The following is a 25,661-nucleotide window of genomic DNA, read 5'->3' as shown; positions in this document are numbered from 1 at the left end:
ACGCAATAAATGGTACGATCCAGCGCAGAGAGATTGCCAGGATGGAAAGACTCGACGTGGGTGATTGGCATACGGTAAGTGTTTAATAAATAGCCGTACTGGCCACTGCTTCACACCAAGCAGCTGTGATCTGTGATGTTGTAGGGTAGAGTGATTGGGTGGACAGCAAGCTGTAAGGGCTCTGTCCTCCGGAAGCGTAGTTCTAATGGGCACAGACAAAACAGCGAGATGGAAATCAAGACAGCAGAAAATGCTCGGGGAAACTGGAAGAGCGGACTGATGGAGCAGAAGTGGGCTTCGATTCTCCCCTTAGCCGGCTACAATGACCCAGCTATGCCGCTTGAGGCAGAGCTACACAAGCCACTAAGCATGGTCATCTTCCAAGGAAACTTCATCTGAGTTTTATAGGATTTCATTTCTTTAACCGTCTAAGAAAGTAAAAATAATTCTTAGCTCATAGGCCATATAGAAACAGGTCCTGGTTTACACGCCTTTGCTCTAAAAAGTTGATGCTGTCTGTCAGAGATGAAAACTTTTCCTTCTGCCCATTTAGATTTAGTGCTTTGGGCCTTTGAATCAAACTGACGAAAAGGAGAGAGAAATTGCATTCGTATATGCACATTGCAGAAAGGAAATGGAAGACATAAAGAGAAAAGAATGGGTAATGACCATAGAGAACATGCTAGGTCCTTAGGACAGAAAGGACAGCGGACGGCCTGTGACCGTGCCTCTCCTGAGAGCTCCTGTCCTGGTGCCGACTTCTCAGGAGCAGGGACAAGAGTCAATCTTGTCTAGTCCCAAGCCCCTGGAGAAGTGTGTGGTGGCAGGGTTCCTTTTGGAGGCTCTGCTCTTAGACAGTGAGGTAAGTCCTGGCCTCTGTCGACTCTCAAACGCCTTTACATGCGCCATCAGGAACCATGGTACACTTGCGGTATCTAAAATATAACCCTTCCTACGGACTCTCAAACCGCACCACCTACACAGGAGTCTGGAAGGCTCCTGCAGTTTAGGGGGTGAGAAAAAAGTGTTATGTTTTGAATCTAGCTTGAACCCAACACAGACCACGGTTTAGAACACTTGGTCCCCAGACGATGCTGCTACTTTGCGGGCTGTAGAGCCATTAGGAAGTCAGGGATAACTGGCAGAAACGGCTCACTGGGGTCAAGCCTTTGAAAGTTATATCCTAAACCCTAATTCTGTCTGCCAGAATAGGAGGCCCTCTCCCACACAGTCCATCTGCCATGAACACTGCTAGGCTTCCCCACCACAATGGACTGAAATCCTGAACTAAAATAAACCTGTCCCTCATTGCTTCTGTTGCGTATTTTGATCACAGAACCAAAAGAAGTAACCAGGACTGAGAGGAGTAGGTATATATGCTACAGGTGGTTGAACATCCTCTTTACAAAGCTTCCAGGGGTAGGATCTGTCAAGCACCTCCTGATCTGAGCCAGGCATATGTATGCAATATAGTCACAAGGTGACCTCAATGTTCACGTCAGGTAGAGCTTGGATAGACAACCCACAAATTGCAATGTGTTACCCAGAGCCATAAGACCCTCTGGAAGTGTGTCATGCCGGGAAAGCACCACACCCAGCATTTGTTGAATGGGCAGTTTTCAAAAGGGCACATCCTTGTGCAAGAGAGGGAGGTCAGGGCCAGGGAGGTCAAGGGAGATGGCAAGGAACTCCTGGATGCCCACATTCCACTGCGAGGCCCGTGTCACATGCCAGAGAATCTGCTGTTCCGCACAAATGGTTCACCCACCTTTGCATATTTTTACCAAGAAGAAAATTTAAACCTGCCACTCAGATTGCTGAATGGCATTTTGATTGTCTCCTGCTTGGCAGACTAGCCCTCCTTTCAGTCAAACACGTGTACAATTGATTTAGCCAAGCCTAGGCTATTGAGAAATCTGTGACCTTCAGGTCAGGATTCACTCAAAAATAGGGACAGTCAACCAACACGTGTAGTCAGGACCCAAGTAAGGTTAACATCAGCCTGGAGAGGGAAAGAACACCACCACACGCATTCCTGGCAAACACGGTGGGAAATGGGCACCCAAAACAAAATCTCTTTTTGATAGAGCTTTGTTAGAGGTTGGATGTCTTCTCTCTTTTCATCCACCTTGATTTGGGTGCATTCTGTGCTGGCTCTTGATTCAAGACTGGCCTTTGTACTTAGTTAATATTATATATCCCACGTTGTGAAATAAGTTAAACAATGATGGTCTGTTAAAGCAACAGTTTCTTTCCTTTATAAGAGATAATGAATCTAAGTATCGAGAAATGGCCAATGTCAAGTAGAGGCTCATAATCGCTCTTATTTTATAAGGATTGAAAGGTGTATCCATTCAGTCAGTCAGTGAATACAGCTTTACCAAAGCCTGCTGTGTTGGAAGCATTGTGCTAGTGGGGTACAATGGAAAACAACACCCATCAAAAGGAAAGAGGCTGGGTCATGGCAGGGATAGGGGAGAGGGAACCCTTGGTTTTGTTTTTTAGTTAGTTGAGATCTGGCTTTGGTCATCAAGAATGACCTTTCTCAGGCTGTCTGTGACATCTAAACTGGAATCTGAAGCCAAGACAAAGTCCTCAGCTGACAAAAGGTCATTAGAACCCATGTGGACCGGTCCAAGAGGAGCCCGGAGAAGCAAACTGGCAGTTGCTGGGGGTGTAAGGAAGGGGACATCACCACCACCATGCAGAGGAGGAAGGGAATCGTGGAAAGAAATTACAGAAATGCAGATGCATTTTCGGCAGGTAGCCATGGGCAAGAGGGTTTTGAAATGCAGTTGGCAGGGCTTGGAAAGGATTTGATATAGGAATGGGATGGAGGCACGGAATTTTCTAGTACCCTTTACACTTTCTTGATCTATTTCTTTGGGGTCATTTATCATTGATTTAATTGAAGCCATTTAAGCTATGACATTGTTAAATAATTTATTATTTATTCATCACTCTGTCCTTCAACAGTAGTGTTGATTAATAGAAAGACAATCCAAGTTTATATTCATAATTGATATGTGCTCATGGATATATTAAAAAAAGGGGGGAGAAAGAGGTGAACTTACGTGTGAGCTGTATGCTGGCACAGCAGACCTCAGCTCAGACCGCCGCACACGTCAATCTGTAACCACCTGCGCCTACAGCAGATCTCAGCTCAGACCGCCCCACACATCAATCTCTAACTACCTGTGTCTACTACCTGTATACTGAACAGAGCAGAGCCAGAGCTATTGAGTCCCTGGGAGTGAGAAAGACTCTGCGGGTGGGGAGGGAGGGGGTTGAGAGTAGTGGACTCTGGTGGGTAGGGCTACTCCACCTGGTTAACTGTCCCACCTCCAGGACATCATTCCTGGGAGAGGGTGAGCACTTGCTAGAGAGTAAGTGAGCCAATAAAGGCCTAGTAAAGCAAGATTTTCCAAAGCAACGGTTTAGGACTTCAAAACAGCCCCCAGCGAGGTAGAACAAAGCTTTCGGTTTGAGCTAGCCGAGACTGATAGTCTAGGAGATGTGAAGATGCCAGAAAAGGAAGTTGGGTGAGTCTGGGACTGCGAAGAAAGGCACAGAGCGGATGGGCAAGGAGGGTAGGCAGGGAGATGTAAACTTGGCACATGGCTGACATCAAAAGCCAAAAGAATCATCAGATCACTGGGAAAGAATGCAAAGTAACCAAAAAGGAAAGGGCTTGGGACTCTTCTTCAGAGACACCAAGTCTTGACTTCATTTAAGACTTATTTGCATTACTTTAAAGCCGAGAGAGATCATTTTCTTCACACTAAGAAATACGATCCTCAAATATGAAGAAGCCCAGTCAGCTCGTGAATGAACCGGACTTGGAACTCAAAACTCTGAGAGATTGTGTAAAGAACGTGATTTACAGTAGGGGTTCGCAGAAAGGGTGTGGCCATTCTTGACTTCTCCTGGTATGACCTCTGGTAGGCAACATCTTTCAAAATTACAGCAGGATTATCCATGAGATTTTTCATCCAAATACCCTGGCGCTCTTTGCTCCTTTCCTCCACCTATTTTAGAAAAATAAATTGCCCTAGATGTACTTCAGTATAAGTTAATATCTTTACTCAAATGATTATTAGATGAATTAAAACAAATTAGGCTTTCTCTGCTGGCCTCCCAAAGCACAGAATTAACCGGAGCTCTACAGCCTGGCTTCGGGCTAAGCAGTTGTGTAACCTTGAACAGGCTCCTTCCCTAAAGGCCTCTTGGTTCTTATCAACAGTTCCTACAAGGTAACCTCTAGTTCTAAAAGTCATTTATTATGACCCAGTGGTAACTTTTAATTAAGGTTCAATCAATCTTCATATTTAACTTAAAATTCCATGAGTATGAGAAACCATCCTGGAGGTTGGGGGTGCAGGAATGAGAACCAAGTTCACTACTGGGAACTGAGGGAATGTGGGATAAGAAATAGCCATCGGAGATTGAAGGTCTGTGTCTACCTGAAACTATTAAGAGTAGAAGTTTGGAGTTGGGCAGTGGTGGCAGCCTGCCTTTGATCCCAGCACTTAGGAGGAGGCAGAAGCTGGCAGGTCTCTAGGAGTTCAAGGCCAGCCTGGTCTACAGAGCTAGTTCCAGTACTTAAAGAAACCCTGTCTCGGAAAACAAAAGCAAACAAACAACCAACCACAGCAACAACAAAAGAGTAGATGTTCGGAATACCAGATCTACCACTCCCCATCTGAGGCACAGGCTGAGTCCCAGTCTTGTGACAAGGGAGTCTAACCTGTTTGTTACTTGTGTACAGTAAATGGCAGGCTTGATTCACAAGATAATATACGCATGCACTAAAAAGGAGGCTGAAAGCGGGAATTTACAGGAAGAGGAGGAAGAAAAGCAGATGCAGGCAAAGTTAGGAAAATAAAAGGTGAGGTAAATGGAATTACAAGGTGGGGAGGGGCAGGGGACATCTGTAGAGAAGAGACTGGAGCCAGTCCGACTGGGAGGTGCGGAGGTGGCCGCTGCTGACTTGCGGGGGCAGGCACCAGGTGGAGGAGGGGAGCGGGAGGGAGGGAGGGACTTGGCGAAGGGCAAAGGCAGGCAACACTTAAAAAGGGAATGACCCCAGATGGTTAATGCCACCAGTGACCTCCGATGCCCAGGGCAGGAGACCTCAGAAGGAAAATATATCCTCTGCGTCCCGGGCTCCTCCGGAGGCAGGCACACTGACTGGAAGGGCACAACCATGAGCGAGCTGTATAGCAAACAAGACACCCTGGCGCTGCGGGGCAAGCACATCGGGTAAGGAGCCTTAGCGGGCAGAAAGAGGCATAGGGCAAACGGTTGGAACTGGGTGGGAGAGACAGAGTACCACACCCCCAGGCTCTGGAAGGAGAGTCCTGCCTGCCGGGAGGTGCAGCTGGAAGCCCCAACCTGAGCCTTCTGCGGCTCCCAGAGGCGGGGCAGCAGGTGGCTGGAGGTGCCGGCTCCTTCAACTCACACTCTCCTGAAAGCGGGTATCCAGCCTAGGGAAATGAGCGCAGCGAGCGGACTGGGGAGAACACGCCTCCATGCTCATCGACTCTACATCTGAATTCAGAAATCATTTGAGTGATGGCTCCGAAAACAAACTCATTCTGGCAACTTCTGTTTAACGTGAACTTTTTCCTTGTGTTTGGTGAGGCAATAGAGAGTTTCAGCAGCTAGCAGAAAACTTAAATCCCCTATATAAAACGCAGGGGCTTCGCGGGCACGTTATAGCTTCTCCTTAAGCAGGGTTCTCACGTCGATTTTTAAATGCTGTGTTCTCCTGGCGTTTGTTCTGTCCGTGTTATGTGTTAATAATAGAACTGTGTATAAAAGACTGGCCTGAACTCTGGTCCCGGCTAGGTGTCGTGTTCATTCATCCCTGTCAAGTCATATTATTAACATTCCAGGAGCAAAGGAGAATGAGCAAGATAATATCTTGTGTATGGGTTTTTTAAAGGACAATGCAGACTGTGCCCTAACACTGTGGAAGCAGCTGTCCATAGTGCGCATGTACTTAATTTCCTTATAATTTTGAGAAAGAGAGAGAGGAGGGGAAATAGGTGTAGGTCTTACATGAGATAATACTTATTAACAGCAGTTTCTGACATCTCTTGAGAGCCAAGGTGGAAATTACCTTTAAAAGGCACCGAGCCCTCTGCAGTCTGCAGCGCTCAGTAAGACCCAAGGTTCTCTGTGTGCCTCTTAACTTGTAGATACAATCTAACTGTTGAGTTTGAGTCCACAAGAATTTCTCTCTCTCTCTTTCTCTCTCTCTCTCTCTCTCTCTCTCTCTCCTCCTCCTCCTCCTCCTCCTCCTCCTCCCTCCCTCCCTCCCTCCCTCTCTCTCTTTTAATTTTAGCTGATGCTGAATATAAACTAGTCTACTGGTGGTGGTGCATGCCTTTAGTCCCCAGCAGTAGGGAGGCAGAGGCAAGCGGATCTCTGAGTTCTAGGATGGCCAGGACTGCTCAGAGAAACCCTGTCTCAGACAAAACAAAAGCAAAAACACTTGATATGTCAGAAACCGCTAAATGTTTTAATAATTATTATCGTATGTAATACCTACACTTGTTTCCCACTTCTCTCTCTTTCTCCAAATTATAAGGAACTTAATAACTAACTATAAATAACTTAGAGCTAAATACTACAAAGATAATTTTTATGTATTTGGAGTGGCACTTGTCCTGTATCGAATAAATGGCTTTCACATCTTAAATACTTAAATTGATTTGTTCTGGGATGCTTTTGTGAGCAAAATAAGCCCCCATAATTCGTGGTTATTTCCATGAACATTTATGGCATAGTATATAGCAAAACACAAACGTCACTGAGGTTTCTGAGCTTGGCTCAATGGACATTTAAGCCTAAAACTGTTTTTATTTTGATGCTTTTGCATATGGATAAGAACTCTGCATATATCCTAGGGGTTTATGGAGATTTTGTAATATTTATTAAGATGATGTGCAACTGTTTAGAAAGCGTTTTGATTATCCAGAGTAGTGGGTAACCTAAAACTTTAAAAAGACTTACGGCTATGGTAAAAGTTGTTGTAGGTTTTTTGTGCAATATTAAAGATTGGATCTCAGCACTTGTTGTCTGTTAGAAAAGCAGTTCATGAGAGAGTTATAGCCCATCTCCTAGTTTATGTAGAGTTTTTTTTTCTTTTTTTGTCTTGTCTCTGAGACAGGGTTTCTCTGTATAGTCCTGGCTATTCTGAAACTCACTCTGTAGACCAGGCTATCCTTGAACTAAGAGATCCTTCTGCCTCCCTCCTGCTGGGACTAAAGGCATGTGGCACTGCCAGCAGGCTAGTTTATATTGTTTATCAGTGTCAGCTAAAATTTAAAAGGGGGGGGGAAGGAAGGAAGGAAGGAAGGAAGGAAGGAAGGAAGGAAGGAAGGAAAGAAAGAAGGAAGGAAAGAATTCTTGTGGACTCAAACTCAATAGTTAGTTTGTATCTACGAGTTAGGAGGCACACAGAGAACCTTGGGTCTTACTGAGCGCTGCAGGCCGCAGAGGGCTCGGTGCCTTTTAAAGGTACTTTCCTCCTTGGCTCTCAAGAGATGTCAGAAACTGCTGTTAGTTAATAAGTATTATCTCATGTAAGACCTACACCTATTTCCCCTCCTCTCTCTCTCTTTCTCAAAATTATAAGGAAATTAATAGTTCTCACCCTATGTGAGGGTGGTCAACTTTGTTCCAGTGGAGTAAAATGTCCCAAAGAAAGCTGAGTTTTAAGTAAGCTGATTCATGCAACTATCAACAGAGCTGTTAAACTGTGGGAATTTTAACTAAGAAATGTGAGCAGTGACACCCACGGTGGATTAAGAGGAGGGAGTCCAAACTAATACAGAATGAAAAAATGATGAGGTCGTATGAGCTCTGATTTCCCTTTCCCTTATGATTGAAATTTGTTTTAATTTTCAACTGATGATTGACCTCCATTGAGAAGGAAAAATACTGTGTTGTCTGACCGGACCAAAGTATTTCCTTTGCCTACATCTAGGCCCTCTTGCAAGGTTTTCTTTGCTGCGGATCCCATCAAAATAATGCGAGCCCAGGGGCAGTACATGTTTGACGAGAAAGGTGAAAGGTACTTGGATTGCATCAACAACGTGGCTCACGGTAAGCATCCTGTGCGCAGAGCTTTGGAGGAAATGACTGTAGAGCCCGGTTGTCTCGGGAAATTTCATGTCAGCTGTCCGGCTGCTGAGTCGTCCTAAAAGGAAAAAGCTTCCGCAAAATGCGGGGAGAAAGGAATCCAACCCCTTTTTCCTTTTCCATCAAAATTCCCCTCTCCTCCCAAGCTCTTAGAGCTGTTGACTATTCATGTCCTACATTTTAGTGGGACACTGTCACCCAGAAGTGGTCAAAGCCGCAGCGAAACAAATGGAACTACTCAACACGAATTCTCGCTTCCTCCACGACAACATCGTGGAGTACGCCAAGCGCCTTACAGCCACCCTGCCGAAGAGGCTCTCTGTTTGCTACTTTACAAATTCGGGGTACGTGTCTGGTTTCTGGCATCCTCACTCCCCGTTTACGCCTGTGTACCTTTTCCTTTTGATGTGTGGTGTGACACAGATGTCTAGAAAAAAATTAAGGAAATTCTGCCACTCACTAAGTAACCTTTATTAGGAGCGGACCTTTCTGTACCGTTCATTTCAAAACTCAGAGCATAACAGGATACAGTGACATCATCTTGTCACTCAGTAAAGTGTGTAATGCAAATCGCGGGCTCACATAGCCTTTTCAATACATAAATGCAGATCTCAGCAAATAAATGGCCCTACTAAACAAGTGGTAATTTCATAAGATTTTCTTTACTAACTTGCTTTTCTACAATAATTGAGCATATTTTCCCAACACAAACACGAGGAAATTCAAGTGAAGATACATTCCAACTTTTACATTTTGTAAGCGTAAATGGTTATGTACCCATTCTGTGGATAACTCTACAGGTATCAGAAAGTATGGTATGCAGATGCATGCCCAAGGAACTCATATTTGAGGAAAGCTGTATATAGCATTCCTGTTTTTAAAGGGTTAAGTGTATTGAATTTGTTATTTAGAAAGCTATAATGTCTGCTTGTGTGATTTTCTGTGACTCGTTTTTCCATAAGGTATTTTATAATGAGCACACCATTATTTTGTTTTAGAAGGAACTGAGGCAGTCTTTGAAGATCTCCTGTATTGTTAGAAGTCATCCTTGCCTTTTATAAGTGAAGTATAGTGGTTGTCATCTTTAGAGAATCCTAGACTATCAAAGAGGAACGTGGTTCCAAGCAGCGCTGTCATTAGAGAACACGCGTGATGCTGCACATTTCCTGCAAAAAAAAAAATAATAGTCTCAAAGTCATCCCAGGCATCTATCTAAATCCTGGCCATATGTCCAATCAGCTGTAAACTTTGCTCTGGTTCCCATAGAAAAGGAGATGGCAACACTTGCCTTGCAGCCTTATTGTGAGAATAAACAGAAGCAAATGCTCAGCTGATCACAAGCATCCCTTGAGCAATGTTTATCCAAATAAGGAAAGTATACTTAGACTCTTAAACTAGGTAAATAACGCGATGATGTTCTTTCCTTAATCAAATAATGAGTCCCTGTGACATGGATTGGCAGCCAGGCTAAAGGTCTTCCATCCCTCCTGAGATAGGGTATTCAATGGCAGCTAAGGGTCTTCCATCCCTCCTAGATAGGGTATACAATGGGCTTTTCAGGATCCTTAAAACGAGTCATCACTGATGCGACTACGTGAAGTGGGCCATTTTTCTGGGTTTCTTCTGTGTCTTGGTCCTTAATGGCTGTGACACATGTGTTAGAAAATGACATTGAACTGGGCGGTGGTGGCACACACCTTTAATCCCAGCACTCAAGAGGCAGAGGCAGTCAGATCTCTGTAAGTTTGAGGCCAGCCTGGTCTACAACAGCTAGTTCCAGGACAGGCTCCAAAGTTACAAAGAAACACTGTCTTGGAAAAAAAAAAACACAAAGAAAGAAAGGAAGGAAGGAAGGAAGGAAGGAAGGAAGGAAGGAAGGAAGGAAGGAAGGAAGGAAGGAAGGAAGAAGAAAATGATGTTGAGAACTTAGGGTGACCAGAAGGAGTGGGAAAGAAACTTCAATTCTGCATTATGCTTTTCTGGATAAAGGTCGTCTTACAATTTTTGTAACTAACACTGAGTCATTTTAAAAAGAGATTGTCATTTGTCCCTTCTCTGTCTTACCTCAATAGATCCGAAGCCAATGACTTAGCCTTACGTCTGGCACGGCAGTTCCGAGGCCACCAGGATGTGATCACTCTTGACCAGTAAGTCTTAGGCACAGGGTTTCCAAGGGAGAAGCCCCTTCAGAGCCAGAAGTGTGCCAATCTGTACCGAACCTATCTATACTAAAACACAGGCACTTGTGGAGGAGGGTGTCATGGAACTGTCATGGAGCAGTGGTTTGGAATTCCACGATAAGGTGCTGAACTTAGCTTGAGTCCAGAGGCTGATTTACTTTCTAAGCCCCTGAAAATGGGGGAGACCTTCCTGCGTGTCTTGAAACCTGCAGCCTTGTGTGCTTGATGTGAAGCCGGGCTGACATTTTACACAATCGCACCTGCTGCTGCCTCTGCATAACTCAATTATTTTCAAAATTTAAAAAAATAAGGGTAATTTCTTTAAAATCCAAACATTTGCTTCACTATTGGAATTATCCACTGTACTTAATACTAAATTAATATTAATTAATATGCAATTCATAGCACATTTAAAACTTTAGCGCTTTTGTCTGCTCGTGGCCACGAATGATCGTATTACCTCCTGAACATGAATTTGCTAATTTTAAACAAGATGTTTGACATCCATATTTACTAACATTTTAAAAATTATTTTGTCTGCCCTTATATCCCTCCACACTGCCACATATGGGTTCAAATTATGCCCACAAATTTACAGAGAGGAATTAAATACAGACCTCATGTAGACTCCTCTTAAAGGGATTATTCATTTTCTGTTGCTTCTTCATCCGTTGCTACAAACTTATGGGCTCAAATAATACAAAGTGATCTGTATTGTTTCTGTAAGTCAGAAAGCTAAAATGACTCCCTGAGCTAAAATCAGGGTTATCTGTGGGAACTCTTGGCTCTCCCATGTCTAATGTCTGTGTCTCATGGCTTGCAGTCCGGCCCTTCACCTTCAAAGTCAGTCATCACCTGACTCGGCCTGTGTTTTGATCCCCACATCTCCATCACGCTTCTGCCTCCCACTTTCTCTGATAGGACATTTCTTACTGTGTGGGATCCTCCCAGATGATCCAGAATAATGTTCTCATTGAGTGGTCCTCAGTACACCTAAAAAAATCACCTCTGCTATGAAACATATTCTTAGGTTCTGTATATAGGAGGTAAACATACTTGGGGTGGGGTGTTTCTTTTATAAAATTCTCATCCTCCATCACCTATGGACAAGCAAAATAATGTATTTACCATATATTTATTTATTTACTTATTTATATACTTGTGGACCTAGGGGAGACTATAATAATATATTTAGCATCTATTTTATGCTATTTGAAATGTTTTACTAGTACATGTTAACTCTATGTAATAATGGATTTCACTATGACATTTTCATACATGTGCATGTGTTTTCCAATCATGTTCTCCACCATTACTCTCCTGTCTCCCTCCCACTTCCACAGATCCCTTTCCTCTTCCCAACTAGCTCTGCCTGTACTTCCATGTCCTTTAATTTTTTACATGATGTAAAACATGTTATCTTACATGCATCTGCTTTACCAAAGCTAGTGTAGATCTCCCTTTTCATGTTTCAGCTCATACAGAATTCCTGAAAGGCATTCCATTCCTCTAACTCAGTTCTGACAATAGAAACATAATGTGAACCTTGTATGGGATTTTAAATCTTCCAGTAGTTTGGGGTAGCCAACGTGCTGTCATTTTAATATGTAATCAACATAAATTACATTGACGTATTTTTCATTTCTTTTTTTTTTTCACTGAGTATCAAAAGTGCAATGTCTGTTTCACACCAGAGCACATCTCAGGTCAGACTAGAGATGCTGCCAGTGCCCATAGCTCCATGCGGGGAGTTGCTGCCTTATTAGGTATTATACAGTGCTGTTCTCACTGGGCAGCACCCCAGTGACAGGCACTGACTTCATCTGCTCCCAGAACCAGCAGAAATCCTTCCACACCGTCCTCCACAGGACATTCTGAGAATTCCCTAAGGATAAATTCCAGAAATAAGATGACTCGGCAGCCAGGTATATGAAGGTGCTGTTAAAGGTTTCAATATTTGTCTGCAGTGTGGTTACAACTCCAGACACAGCACAAGAAAGGTCCCCTCTCCAAAGTCTAACCAAACCCAATACTACCCAGCTTTTCTTTTTTCCCAACTGTTGCTAATCCAATGGGTGTGACATATCTTCATTGGCACTGTTGATTTGAGAATCTCCTCAAAAAAAAATTTATGATTTTATCATTCCTTGGGGTTGCCTTTTCGTATTCTTTACCATTTTTCCAGTCAGGAGTCTCCTCCTTCTGTTGCTACTTTGCAGTTTCCTATCCGGCCTAGGCCAGAGGATCTCTATTTGGAATTATCTGTGGGTGGGTTTTAAGACCTTTCTCTCCACATCTGCTGATTACATTTCTGGACAAGAAATAGAAAGAGGAATATCATCACCATTTGTGCCTTCAGGGAGAGAAAAGTATTTTGTAGCTACACAGTCACCTCTCAGTCCAAGTTTTTCTTCCAGAAAACTAGTGTTAGCCTAGTGTCTCCAACCGACCATCCACTAGACAGCAGCCCAATCAGAAAGCCATAGTCAGTGCTTCAATATATAACTATGGGACTCCTGGCAGCGAGAGCAGGGAATGCCTCTGACTCTGTGGCCAGGTTTGGGGACCTACTCTTCCTGCTGGATTGCCTCGCTCAACTTTAGTGGAGGAGGGGGTACCTGCTTTCCCTGCAGCTTGATAAACCATGGCTGACTGAGATCCATGGGATGCCTACCTGTATCTGAGGGGAAACAGCGGAAGAAGAGTGGATGGGGGATGAGGGGAAGTAGGGGACTGGGAAAAGTGGAGGAAGACGAATCTTTGTCTAGGATGTAAAAATAAAATTAAAAAAAAAGAAGAAGAAAAGAAAATGCCACAGTGGAGGGGGGGTTACACAGACAGCTGGGACTGTTTCACAGAGAAACAAAAGTGAAGTTTTTACCTTCACTTCTAAAAAGTTTCTACCTTCTCAAAAAAAGGGTAGAAAGTGGGGAGGGGAAGAGGGGAGGGAAGGAGGAAACAAAAAAGAATGTAGAAAACTCAAATCACAAGATTGCATGGAAATATGAAAACATTCAAATTCAGACTTACTAACCAGGCATGGTGACACATGCTTATAGTCCCAACTGAGATAGAAGAATCACTTGAGGCCAGAAGTTCAAGGCCAGACAGTGGTATGAGAAGTCTATGTTTTTTTTAAAAAAAAAAAAATTAGGCTGGTAAGGTGGCTCAGCAGGTACTTGCTTGGCAAGCCAGGCAGCCTGAGTCTGATTCCCCTGGATCCACATGGCGGAAGGAGAGCCCTAACTCCTTCAAGTGGTCCAGGCTGCTTATGCACACACAAGAAATAAACAAATGCTTAAAGTGTTTAAGAATGTAGATAACTAAGCCAGGCAGTGGTGGTGCACGCATTTAATCCCAGCACTCGGGAGGCAGAGGCAGGAGGATCTCTGTGAGTTCAAGGCCAGCCTGGTCTACAAAGAGAGTTCTAGAACAGCTAGGACTGTTTCACAGAGAAACCTTGTCTCAAAAAGAGAAAAAGAGGAGGAGGGAGGAAGGGAGGGAAGAGAAGAAGAAAGAAAGAAAACAATGAAACAAAAACGAATGTAGAAAACTCAAATCACAGGATTGCATGAAGATATGAAAGCATTCAAATTTAGAGAATCTAATTTAGCAACAAAATTCAAAAATGTTTATTTTCCCACTGTAATGGAAACCAATGTCTATGAGGACACATTAGATTTCTCAGGTACTTCATTGTATGTATGAGGGAAAATGGACATATCAAATGGCCGGTACTGTCATGAAAGGCTAGATCCAGTGATACAGTTATTTGTGGCACCAACAAGGAAATTCTCCCCGGACGACGAATACAGAGTGGTATACAATACTGGCTTTCATATGGAAAAACACCTTTCTTGGGGCAATTTCCATTGCTTTTGTTTTCCATTTCAGTGCTTACCACGGTCACCTGACATCGTTAATTGAGATCAGTCCCTATAAGTTTCAGAAGGGCAAAGATGTTAAGAAGGAATTTGTACATGTGGTAAGTATCCCTAAATCCTATCATCAGAATGCTGGGGCTAGAATGTCTATTGTCATCCAGCCCAACCCTCGGAGCAGAATGGAACCATGGGAAAGAAACTAAGAATTAGAGCGGTCATGTAACGTGCTGACCTCAGAGGGCCACGTACTGGCAGCATGTGGCTCACACTGAGAATCGTGGCCGGAGAGTTTAGTGGCAGATGAGTTTTTCAGCAGCTATTGTTTCATTCTTGCGCCCACCGGTCTTTAGTTACTCTTCCAATTAATTACTACTACTTGATCAACACCATGAGTCAAGAGAGTTTCTACGACTATCATCAAAATAATTTACATAAAGCAAAAATCAGAGGCCTCAAACCAGACCAATGGCTTGTTGCAATGAATACTTAGAAGTTTATGGACTACAGGGTATATATACTGTGTGATTTCTGTGTCTTGCCACACATGCCAAGACCTTTTGATTTGTTCTGTTTGTTTTGTTTTTGCTTCTTGTTTTTCTTTTAAAATTTATTTTATTGGGGGGGGGTTGCAAGGGCAGAGGGTAGATATGAAGGAATGGGAAGATGCGTGGGATTAGGATTGTATGATATGAAATCCACAAGGAATGACCAAAACGTTTTAAAAACTAATAAAATTTAAAAATGTATATAAATCATAATTATGTAAATAATGTGAATTGTTTTAAAGGTATATTACATCAAGTGGAGAAGCCAGACAAGTTGTTGAAACAGTGAAATTCACATCGTATGGTTGTGTTAGTTGAGGGTCAGTGGACTCTTAGAGACCTCACTGCTTTATTTCAAGGCTCTAAGAATAAGCACTAAGATACCCAAGTTTGTTAAGTGATCGTAGTTTGTGATATAATTGACAGTCTGAGTTTGTTTTACAAACATTCATTAGTACAGTCTCCACTTCTTATGATTTTTATATGACATAATTGCACCTGCCAATCTGTATTTGCTTTCTCTGTGAATAGTGATAAATTTTTGATTTAGAGGGTCTAGGTCCAGCTCACAATTCAAAGATGTCAGCTCTTCAGAGTCTTCAGAATGTACAGAGATAAAGGCACTGGGGGTTCTTGGGTCAACACAACCACCCTCCGACACGCCCTGGTGGGGAAAATAGATGCTCTCTTGGTTTTCAAGTTTGGCCAAGAGGCAAATTATGAGAAACCGTATCATCTGATGCTCTAGGCACCAACTCCAGATACTTACAGAGGGAAATACAGAGAGGACCACGAAGACGCAGCCACAGCCTATGCAGATGAAGTGAAGAAAATCATCGAAGATGCTCAGAGCAGAGGAAGGAAGGTGGGCACTATGGGAAACTCTTTTAACGTCTTTTACAGAAATAGTTATAATAGACTTCTCTACAGAGAAGAGAAAGGATTAAATCGAAAATTCCATTCAGTTCTTTGCTGGTTACATTTTCACTTGGTTTTGGAGAAGAAAACCACTTTCTTCTCTAGTCCTGCTGGCTAATTCTGATCTCTCACGTACTGCCCAGGGTCTGGTTCCTAGAGCCAGGCTCTCCCAACTGTGAGGGTCGTGGGGAAGCAAAGAGGCAGAGGGGTTCAATGTCGGGGGCAGTCCCAGCTCTCAGATCCTCAGGGGAGCTATGGTGCTGTTGGAGCTAGGGGGCTTCTGAAACCACAGGACTGAGGCTCGGCTCCTCACTGCGCCAAGGCAGAAAAACAATCTTTCCGCCTGGGCCTGGACTTCCCAGACAGCACTGGAGTTCTCGAGGGCAGGAAAGGAGTTCATGCTTTCGGTCTTCACCCCGCTGTCCGCAGATTCGTGTTCTAGTCTCCACCACTGTAGGGTTGCGTAGGTGCAGATCAGATGCAACTAGACAACACTCAGCCTTCAAACTGTTTTATGGCACAGACATGACGATACAAATGCTTCATTAAATAAAAATGATTTGCCTTTTCCAGTGAATTAAAAATTTTTTTGCCTTCATGACAGGAGATCCATTTTTTTTTCTAGAGTAGCTCTTCCACCCCTCACCCCTTCCTCCACACTGCCACCCCCACCCCTGCCTCGCTTTCATGTCCTTTATGACATCTTCGTGCAAATGAGCCTAAAGCTCTACCTTCCATAAAAGCTTCCGAGTCTCCTCCCTGCAGTTTCATATGGTAAATGATGCTTTCAAAAAAAAAAATGTTTTTTACCTCAATAAAATGATATAGACTCTGCTCCTAATGGAGGGTCTAGGTGATTGTTGGTTTTTGATGTTTTGGTTTGGTTTGGTGTTTTTTCCCAATATCAGTGCTACACAGTTTGGGACTTGATACCACCGGGTTACCAATGCTGAAAGCTGTGAAAAAATAAATATGGGGCATACACTTGTAAATGTCGGCTGTGCTTGTGATATCATGGAAGATTAGAGCAGAAATTTCTAGAGTCCGGCGGCCTCATTTTAGAGCTAAGACACTAAATAACTCTGAAGTAAAGAGTTTAACCCAGTTCGGGCAGCTGGTAGGAGTCTGGGGGCAGATTTGGTTCTCTTAGATTTCTTGCCTCATGCCTTTTTGAGCTCTCTTCTTCCATCAGTGATTGCCACTTTGAACTTCTCCTTCCTTAGCCTCCGACATGCTTCCCCTGTACTTTCTGTTGAGAGGCCTCACTTTTGAGGAAAGCCTGCTTCAAATCCAGACCTAGTGCTCGTGTGGAGCCCCAGGCTGTGTGCCTGCTCCCTTGGTGTGAACTCTAGCCTCAGGCAGTCCTATTTTGCTAACTAGGGAATGGGCACCAAGGCCATGCCTTCTGAACCTCGATCAGTTTGCAAAGGTTCATGTCATAGACATCAAAACAGTACTCTTACTCGGCACAGCCTGACAAAAGAGATTGCCCCTTAATTAAGCTCTCAGCGTGGTTTCCATTTCCCCAGGGGGTAGGACTTCATTTAGATCACCGCTCTTCCACCAGAGGCAGCTTTTATTTTTAATTAGCAGACTGTGTAGCACGCACCACAGATCTGCTTCTAGCCATTTTAAACCTACTCAAAGGGCTGGAAAGATGGCTAGCCGTCAAGAACACACACTGCTCTTGCAGAGGACCCAGGTTTGATTCCCAGCACCAAAGTCAGATGATTCACAGCTACTTACAGCTCCATCTTAAGGGGGGGGGGGCTTTATGCCTTCCGACATCTGCACACATGTATACATACACACATACATAAAGTTAAATCTTCTTTATATAGTGTGCTCTTGAGGCTGTAGAGATGGTTTAGCCATTAAGAGTGCTTGTTCTCTCAAGACCCAGGTTTGGTTCCCACACCTACAGGGCAGCTTAAGAACTCTCTGTAACTTCAGTTGCAGAGGATCCAGTGCCCTTTTCTGGCCTCCTTGGGCACTGCATGTACATAGAACATAGAAAACAGGCATGCATGCAGAACACCCACATACACATCAATAAAAATAAATCTTTAAAAATAAAAACCTGTCATATAGGAAACTTTTTAGGGGGTAGGTATCTTGCATAGATTGTGACCCCATCTTCTTTTGTATAGATTGCCGCCTTTATTGCTGAATCCATGCAGAGTTGCGGTGGACAAATTATTCCTCCAGCAGGCTACTTCCAGAAAGTGGCTGAGTATGTACTTGGCTTGGGCATCCTTGGTCAAACTGAGGGCACTGTGGCAAGTCTATAAGGTCATACTTCCAGATTAGCTGATAAAAAAAACTGCTGCTGTCTGCCTGCTGCCTTGAGGCTCTAGAATGTCCCTGATCTTAACCAAGATCCAGCAGATACAGGGTTTAACATAGTCCAGCCTGCAAAACTATACCCCAGCTCCTGCTGGGCATCCTGTCTCACTGGCCCATAGCTACGCCTTGTCAATTAGTAGACGTGAAGATTAGCCTTGTTAAGAGCCACTTGTCCAACTCTCTCCCCAAGTGGAATGTTGCAATACAGCTTACTTTAAGTAGCATACATCCCGTACGGAGTAAATCTAATCTAGAAATTGCGATTAGCCTGTAACGTTGCTGCATGGTTTTGAGTCCTCGGACGGAGGCTTTGGGTTAATACTTCTCTGCGTTCAATAGTCTTTTTTGGGTAGTGCTGGGGACACTCATCCGCATATATCTTTGCGTTTCAGACATGTTCGCAGGGCAGGGGGTGTGTTTATTGCTGATGAAGTCCAAGTAGGCTTTGGCAGAGCTGGGAGGCACTTCTGGAGCTTCCAAACGCACGGCGGCAAAGACTTCATTCCAGACATCGTCACCATGGGGAAACCCATGGGCAACGGTCACCCCATGGCCTGTGTGGTGACAACCAAAGAAATTGCAGAAACCTTCAGCAGCACTGGCATAGAGTATTTCAATACGGTAAGTTTGGGTTCACAGTTTTAATTCTAAGAGGGAAAACTAATGCATATTCTTAGGTAATAAAGAAAAGGGCTCTGTGTTAGCGTACCATTCTAATACTCTTGTCAAACTTCAATCACACCAGCCTGGATTCCCTTTGGATTGTTTCCTTGTGCTTTTTCCTCTTCTGGTAACATTCTTGTTAGTTTTGTGAGGATAGATTTCCTGCCAATCTTTGGGGGCTATTTCATTAACAGATGATGTGGTCTTCCTTATTTTGTGCTGTATTGAAATTCCCCAAACACCTTGAAAGCTTTAGATGATTTGGTACCATGAATGTCCGTCAACTCTCATAAGAGAGACTCAGTGTTGACCCTTGGAAAGCTGTCTTTGGCTTTATCCCCCGAAGTAAACACTTTAGGTTGGGAGAGTCACTGCCGTGTGCACAGCAGCAAAAGCAAGGGGCCAAGCATAGAAAGAGCTTGTTTTTCAGAGAAAATATTGATTAGCTGTTTATCTCTCGGGATAAAAACACTGGTTTCCCTCACTGAACCACACTTTGGAATCTTTAATTCACAATCTAATATTTTCTGGATTGTTTGGATGAACCAATAAACCCCTTATAATCCCTCACACTAGACACATATCCTGGAGAATTTTCCAGGAGTGAATTTTCACTCAGTTCCAATGAATAAAATCATTCTGTCTTCTAAGCCTGATAGGTTAGTATTACAAAACAAAATACATTTTAAAAATTTATATACATGGCATTTACATAAGCAACCTTATCTTTAATAATATATACCTTTGTGGTGACTGTTGAAGACATTAAAATGGGTTTTGTTTTTCACACATGTTGAATGCCAAGTTTCTCATGAATGAAGAGTTACCACTAATTCCATTGCTGTTTTCTCATCTTCGTCTGTAGTATGGAGGAAATCCAGTGTCTTGTGCTGTTGGGTTGGCTGTGCTGGATGTAATTGAGAAAGAAAACCTTCAGGGAAATGCTGTCAGAGTGGGGAATTACCTCACTGAGCTACTAGAGGCACAGAAAGCTAAGCACCCTTTGATAGGGGATATCAGGTGGGTTGATCGACCGTCATGGATACATTTGTTTCTCCGTAACAGTCTTGTAAACTTGAAAGCTTGAACTCAAGTTTCTAAAACACTGAGAAACAGAGAGAGCAAGAGTTGGTCTTAATCCAGGACTCAGGGACCACCCTGGAAACATTGGGGTACATATCTTTCCTCACATTTGTAGGCTTTTGGGGGCTGGAGAGATGGCTCAGAGGTTAAGAGCATTGACTGCTCTTCCAAAGGGCCTGAGTTCAATTCCCAGCCACCACATGATGGCTCACAACTATCTGTAATGAGATCTGGCGCCCTCTTCTGGGCTGCAGGCATACACGCAGACAGAATATTGTATACAAAATGAATAAATAAATCTTTAAAAAATTGCAGGCTTTTGCTGTGTAAAGTTAGGATAATTTTAAGCCCAGGAAAGGAAGAAAGAACAGATAATTCCAATTATCTGTGGATATGGAGGAAAATGGTATCTCCATTGCTGAGTAGTTTTCATAGATAGTTATAAAAACTTGCAGCCATGAGTACCCTGAGAAATTAAATGGCATCAAGTGTTGTTTGAGGACTGGAGAGCGTGCTCAGTGGGTAAAGAGTTTGCTGTACAAGCATAGGGACCTAAATCAGTCCCCAGAACATACATAACCACGGCAGGTGAGTGGGGTTCACCTGCAACCGTAGTGCGCACAGGCTATCTAGGGAGAGGCCCTGTGTTAGAAGGATGACCCCCGACTAACACCACCAAGACTGGCCTCTGACCACCATAGGCACATGCACACACATGCCTGTGTACACATGCATTCCCTACACACACATACATGCATATAAACACAACTGTTTGAAGTACGATCCTCTTATAAAACTACGTGAGATGGGAAATCTCTAATGGCAACGCTTGTTTCAAACATGAGAAGCAACTGTCACACTAGTGGCATCCTGAGTTAGTTAAAACAAGCTGCGTTTCCACTTAACGGCACACTCAGTTTGACATTAAAGGTCATTTGGTGACAGTGCGGGGCTCAGAGAGTACACATGGACTCTTTTTCCTCTTCTTCAGAGGTGTTGGCCTTTTTATTGGCATTGATTTGGTGAAGGACCATGAGGAAAGGACGCCTGCAACAGCCGAAGCCCAGCACGTCATCTATAGGTCAATTCATGACCCCTCATCCCCACTGCACGTGCTCACTGCCCCTCATCCCCACTGCACGTGCTCACTGCCCCTCATCCCCACTGCATGTGCTCACTGCCCCTCACCCCCCACTGCACGTGCTCACTGCCCCTCATCCTCACTGCACATGCTCACTGCCCTTCATCCCCACTGCATGTGCTCACTGCCCCTCACCCCCCACTGCACGTGCTCACTGCCCCTCGTCCCCACTGCACATGCTCACTGCCCCCCATCCCCAGTGCACGTGCTCACTGCCCCTCATCCCCACTGCATGTGCTCACTGCCCCTCACCCCCCACCGCACGTGCTCACTGCCCCCATCCCCACTGCACATGCTCACTGCCCCTCACCCCCACTGCATGTGCTCACTGCCCTTCACTCCCCACTGCACGTGCTCACTGCCCTTCATCCCCACTGCACGTGCTCACTGCCCTTCATCCCCACTGCACGTGCTCACTGCCCCTCACCCCCCACTGCACGTGCTCACTGCCCCCCATCCCCACTGCAATGTGCTCACTGCCCTTCATCCCCACTGCACATGCTCACTGCCCCTCATCCTCACTGCACGTGCTCACTGCCCCTCACCCCCCACTGCACGTTCTCACTGTCCCCATCCCCACTGCACGTGCTCACTGTCCCCATCCCCACTGCACGTGCTCACTGTCCCCATCCCCACTGCACGTGCTCACTGCCCCTCACCCCCACTGCACGTGCTCACTGCCCCTCATCCCCACTGCATGTGCTCACTGCCCCTCATCCCCACTGCACGTGCTCACTGCCCCTCATCCCCACTGCATGTGCTCACTGCCCCTCATCCCCACTGCACGTGCTCACTGTCCCTCATCCCCACTGCACATGCTCACTGCCCCCCATCCCCATTGCACGTGCTCACTGCCCCTCATCCCCACTGCACATGCTCACTGCCCCCATCCCCACTGCATGTGCTCACTGCCCCTCATCCCCACTGCACATGCTCACTGCCCCCTATCCCCACTGTACATGCTCATGGTCCTTTCATGCACTGATTAGGATGAAGGAGAAAGGGGTGCTTCTCAGTGCTGATGGCCCCCACAGGAATGTACTCAAAATCAAGCCACCCATGTGCTTCACAGAAGAAGATGCAAAGTTCATGGTGGACCACCTTGATGGCATCTTAACAGGTTGGTCACTTTCTTAAAGATGCTCTACAATGCCCTGCCCTTCCCTCCTATTCAGCAGGATCATGACACAAGGAAAAATATAAAATGGATAACTTCCTCTTCAAACTAGAATCAGGTAACTGCAGAAGTAAACTATGTAGACCTCAGTTAAATCAAACATTCCCATTTATATAGTCACACAACTCCAAATATGTTTTTAGTAAATTAGCACATTGCTGCTACCACTAGTTTGGTTAATTGTGAAAGGGTGTTGGTTGTTTTGCTTTTTAAACAAGGTCTCACTGTGTAGCCAAGGCCAGTCTTAGAGTCATGATCTTCCTGTCTCAGCCTTGTGAGTTGCTGGGATTACAGGTGCACACCATCACGCTCAGTTCGCCCTGTTTTGTTAACCATTTCTCTTTCCTGTGGACAATAAGTAGGCTTTTCAAACTGTGTGTCTGCACTGGGCTCACACCACTAACATTGAGCCATTGAGATAATGATGCATCAGCCTGCTTTGGGAGGACCCACCCACAAGCAGAGCTAAGGAGCTAGCATTCAGGTGACAAGGCCTGAGGACAAGGGACTCAAGGTCAGCCTGGATTGCACAGAAAGACCCCAGTTCAAATAAAGTCTAACCAAGGAGACAAAAGAGAAATGTTTTAATAAAAATCACAAGGTATAAATGAACAGATTTTGGCCATATGCTGAATCATTTCACTTTGAATTATTTTTTGTTTTCAAGAAATCCTCAAATATTAAAATGATTTCAACCTGTTTATGTTTACCTTGAGGACGCGTTTATCATCTAGACCTCTGACCCACTGTGGGCATTTTATCTTCTGTTCTTTCATATTCCAGAACTAACTAATTTATTTTCTGCTATAAACATAAATTGTGGGGGCTGGAGAGATGGCTCAGTGGTTAAGAGCACTGACTGCTCTTCCAGAGATCCTGAGTTCAATTCCCAGCAATCACATGGTGACTCACAACCATCTGTAACGAGATCTGTCGCCCTCTTCTGGCGTGCAGGCATACATGAAGGCAGAATGTTGTATACATAATAAATAAATAAATCTTTAAAAAATAAATTACACTGGAAAGTAAATAATCACTGTAAGACGGTGTTAAAATCCTAGAACTATTGAAATAGTAAGCCCATCCTTATGGTTGTTTAGTTTTATCCATACTATATCGATATGTATTGAGCCTCTCTGCTCAATTCCCAATCATTAGGTGTTAAAATACAATGAGAAGTCACAAGTCAACACATTGTAGATCAGCAATGTTTAACAACTTCTATATCATCCTGCTGTTCATAGTAGGGTCTCTCCTGGAAACTCAGAACACGCTCATAATCAATGCTGTCAAACATCCTCACCAACTGGTGTGTCCTGTGGTCCCACAGCATCAGGTCGAAGAGTACAGAGTAGAACCCTGGCACCAAGTCTGAGTCTACTCAGACTGAACTAAGTGATATTACTAGCAGCCCAGAAAGAACTTGTCTATGTGAACCAGACACAGGTAAAACAATCTCAGTGCCATGTCCCTAACAAATTAACAGCGAAAAACTAAAATCAAATTATATACTAGACCTAGAGAGGTGGCTCAGCAGTTAAAAGTGGTCACTGCTCTACCAAAAGACCAGGGTTCAATTTCCAGCACCCAGCCAGTGGTTTACAACCATCTGTAACACCAACTCCAAGGGATCCATCACCCTCTGGCTTCTGAGGGCATCAGGCACCTACTTGGTGCACAAACATATGCACAAGCAAAACACCCATACACATGAACTAATAGCAACGAAAGAAGGTTAAAAAGATGCAAGCCAGCAATTGGAATAGTAACATTTGTTAAGCGCATTACATTGCCTCTCCAGTCCTTCCTTCCTCAGGATATTCCTAGACACTATTTTTAATTATGCTGGTCAAACTCTGTATCTTCTTTGATTTAGTTTTAGAAGAAGTCATGGAAACCAAGAGTGACGGGGTGATCTCTGAGAATACAATTTGCAGAACAAAGGTAATAGGTGTCTGCTTTGTTTTCAGGGGAAAGCTTAGAGCATTGGGGGAATTATGGGATGGCTCTCTTTAATGCACAATAACTATTAAGAACAAAAGCAGCCTTGCTAAACTATGGTTATCACTGCAATTTTGAGAGCACAGTTAAGTTCCTAGAGCCAACAGTGTATCGTTTGCAAGAAATGAAACCAAATTACCATTCACACAGGTTTATTCTCACATAAAATAAATAAATAAAAACAAAGGACCTCCCTCTTCTGGCCTATAAAGGTTTCATTTCAAAAATGGGGAGAAACTAACCTGATCTGAGCTTTTTCCTGCTGGCTCAGAAAGTCGCCTGCAATAGCCCCTGGTTCCCATGATGCTGTTCAGTTCCCACAATGCTCTTCACCATCTACACAGGCCTTAGCAACCTCGTTCTGAAACACCAAGTACTGGATCGGAAATGAGCTACGTGGAAGCTTCCACAGCCGCCAGGAGCCCCGGGGAATCACTGGCACCGAGTGGCCTAGTTTCTGCTCTTGATGAGCTTCCAGCAGAAAGCTTTTCCATTTTCCTTCCGAGCTGCCCATGGTGTGAGAAAGAGCACCCGGGCCTGGAAACAGAAAAGCCAAACCTTGAGAGGCTTTGTTGCATAATTTGTTATTTGTTTATAGCTCAGATGGCAAGGGAACATTCAGTGCCCGGAGCCTGCCTGCACACCCAGCGCAGTCAGCAAAGTCCTTTTCATGGTTAAAAAAAAAAAAAAACATTAGGGTGTTTGAAGGAGAGCAAATGATTTCTAACAAGACACCCTCTGTCTCCTCACACAACACAAACCAGTCAAGGGACCCATTATTATTGAAAGGGCAGGAATAGTTTACCAAATCTGGGTCAGAATAATGGTTGCAAAATGGATTCACTCCGCACTCACCGAGCAGCTTGAACAAACAAGAGTTCGCAGCAGGGAGTTGCACCCTTTGTCCAGAGTCTCGGAATCCATGTCGCCATCGTCTTTCAAATGGGGTGGGGGTGTCCTGTTAAATCAGATGTGAAGGGGGTTGGCTGATAGCAGAGAGGGACGTCCACAGGAGTTTTGTGGGGCTGTCTTGCAGGTGCCTAAGGAAGCCCATGTGGAACAGCCCAACCATGGCGCCACCGAGTCCAGGGAAAACCACAGCAGAAAGAGAAACAGTGTATGCTCAGATCAGCGCACGCTGCTCAGCAAAAGACTCAAGACATGAAGGATGAGCATTAATCGGCAGATAAACATCCATGAATAAAGAGAGCGAGTGGATGCATCTCACCTCTTAGCCATCCTGTAAACCAGAGTTTTCAGTCGGCCTACTTTGTACATTAAAGGGTAGATTAGTAACAGCAATAAACAAAGTGATAAATTACATCAACATGATTAATTCAACCTCTGGCCTGTTGATTCCTTACCTGCAATTCTAGAAGTATTCTACTAAAACTGAATTTTCAAATGCAGAACTCAGCTGAATGTTGCGCTTCTCTTGCTTTAATGTTTGAAATTAGAGAAACAAGCCAAGTGGATTCCTTAAATTCAGAGAATTAGTACATTAAAGTATTTTAATCCTGAGAAATACTCTAAATTGGTTAATATATAAAATATATGGATTTTAATAAAATA

At 44.1% G+C, this 25,661-nt stretch overlaps 1 protein-coding gene across 3 annotated transcripts; it reads left to right on the top strand.

Annotated features, from left to right (window-relative positions):
* The first annotated feature begins 4,764 nt into the window (after nt 1-4,764).
* Etnppl (ethanolamine-phosphate phospho-lyase) lies at nt 4,765-25,430 on the top strand. Of its 3 annotated transcripts, XM_085677709.2 has the most exons (14): nt 4,765-4,888; nt 5,107-5,262; nt 7,997-8,115; nt 8,336-8,495; nt 10,224-10,298; nt 14,226-14,316; nt 15,509-15,625; nt 17,829-17,911; nt 18,417-18,645; nt 19,553-19,707; nt 20,762-20,851; nt 21,901-22,031; nt 23,965-24,032; nt 25,126-25,430. In XM_085677709.2, exons 2-14 carry the CDS (start codon nt 5,207-5,209, stop codon nt 25,252-25,254), a joined length of 1,503 nt encoding a protein of 500 aa, XP_085533835.2. In that variant the 5' UTR covers nt 4,765-4,888; nt 5,107-5,206; the 3' UTR covers nt 25,255-25,430. The 3 variants fall into 3 exon arrangements, with proteins under 3 accessions (XP_085533835.2, XP_048312713.3, XP_085533836.2); XM_048456756.3 differs by lacking the exon at nt 4,765-4,888 and having other exon boundaries at nt 5,090-5,262; XM_085677710.2 differs by lacking the exons at nt 4,765-4,888; nt 5,107-5,262 and adding an exon at nt 5,494-5,638.
* The last annotated feature ends 231 nt before the right edge of the window (nt 25,431-25,661 follow it).

Source organism: Myodes glareolus, chromosome 17 (assembly GCF_982192425.1).
Source record: "Myodes glareolus chromosome 17, mMyoGla1.1, whole genome shotgun sequence".
NCBI lineage: Eukaryota > Metazoa > Chordata > Mammalia > Rodentia > Cricetidae > Myodes > Myodes glareolus.
This window is presented reverse-complemented; position numbering and strand designations above follow the sequence as displayed.

Bases quoted from the DNA above. Each gene is read 5' to 3' on its own strand.
- Etnppl (XM_048456756.3), top strand. From the start codon at position 5,090: ATGGTTAATGCCACCAGTGACCTCCGATGCCCAGGGCAGGAGACCTCA. The intron at 5,263-7,996 runs GTAAGGAGCCTT...GCCTACATCTAG, and splicing joins CTGCGGGGCAAGCACATCGG to GCCCTCTTGCAAGGTTTTCT. The intron at 17,912-18,416 runs GTATGTACTTGG...TTTGCGTTTCAG, and splicing joins TACTTCCAGAAAGTGGCTGA to ACATGTTCGCAGGGCAGGGG.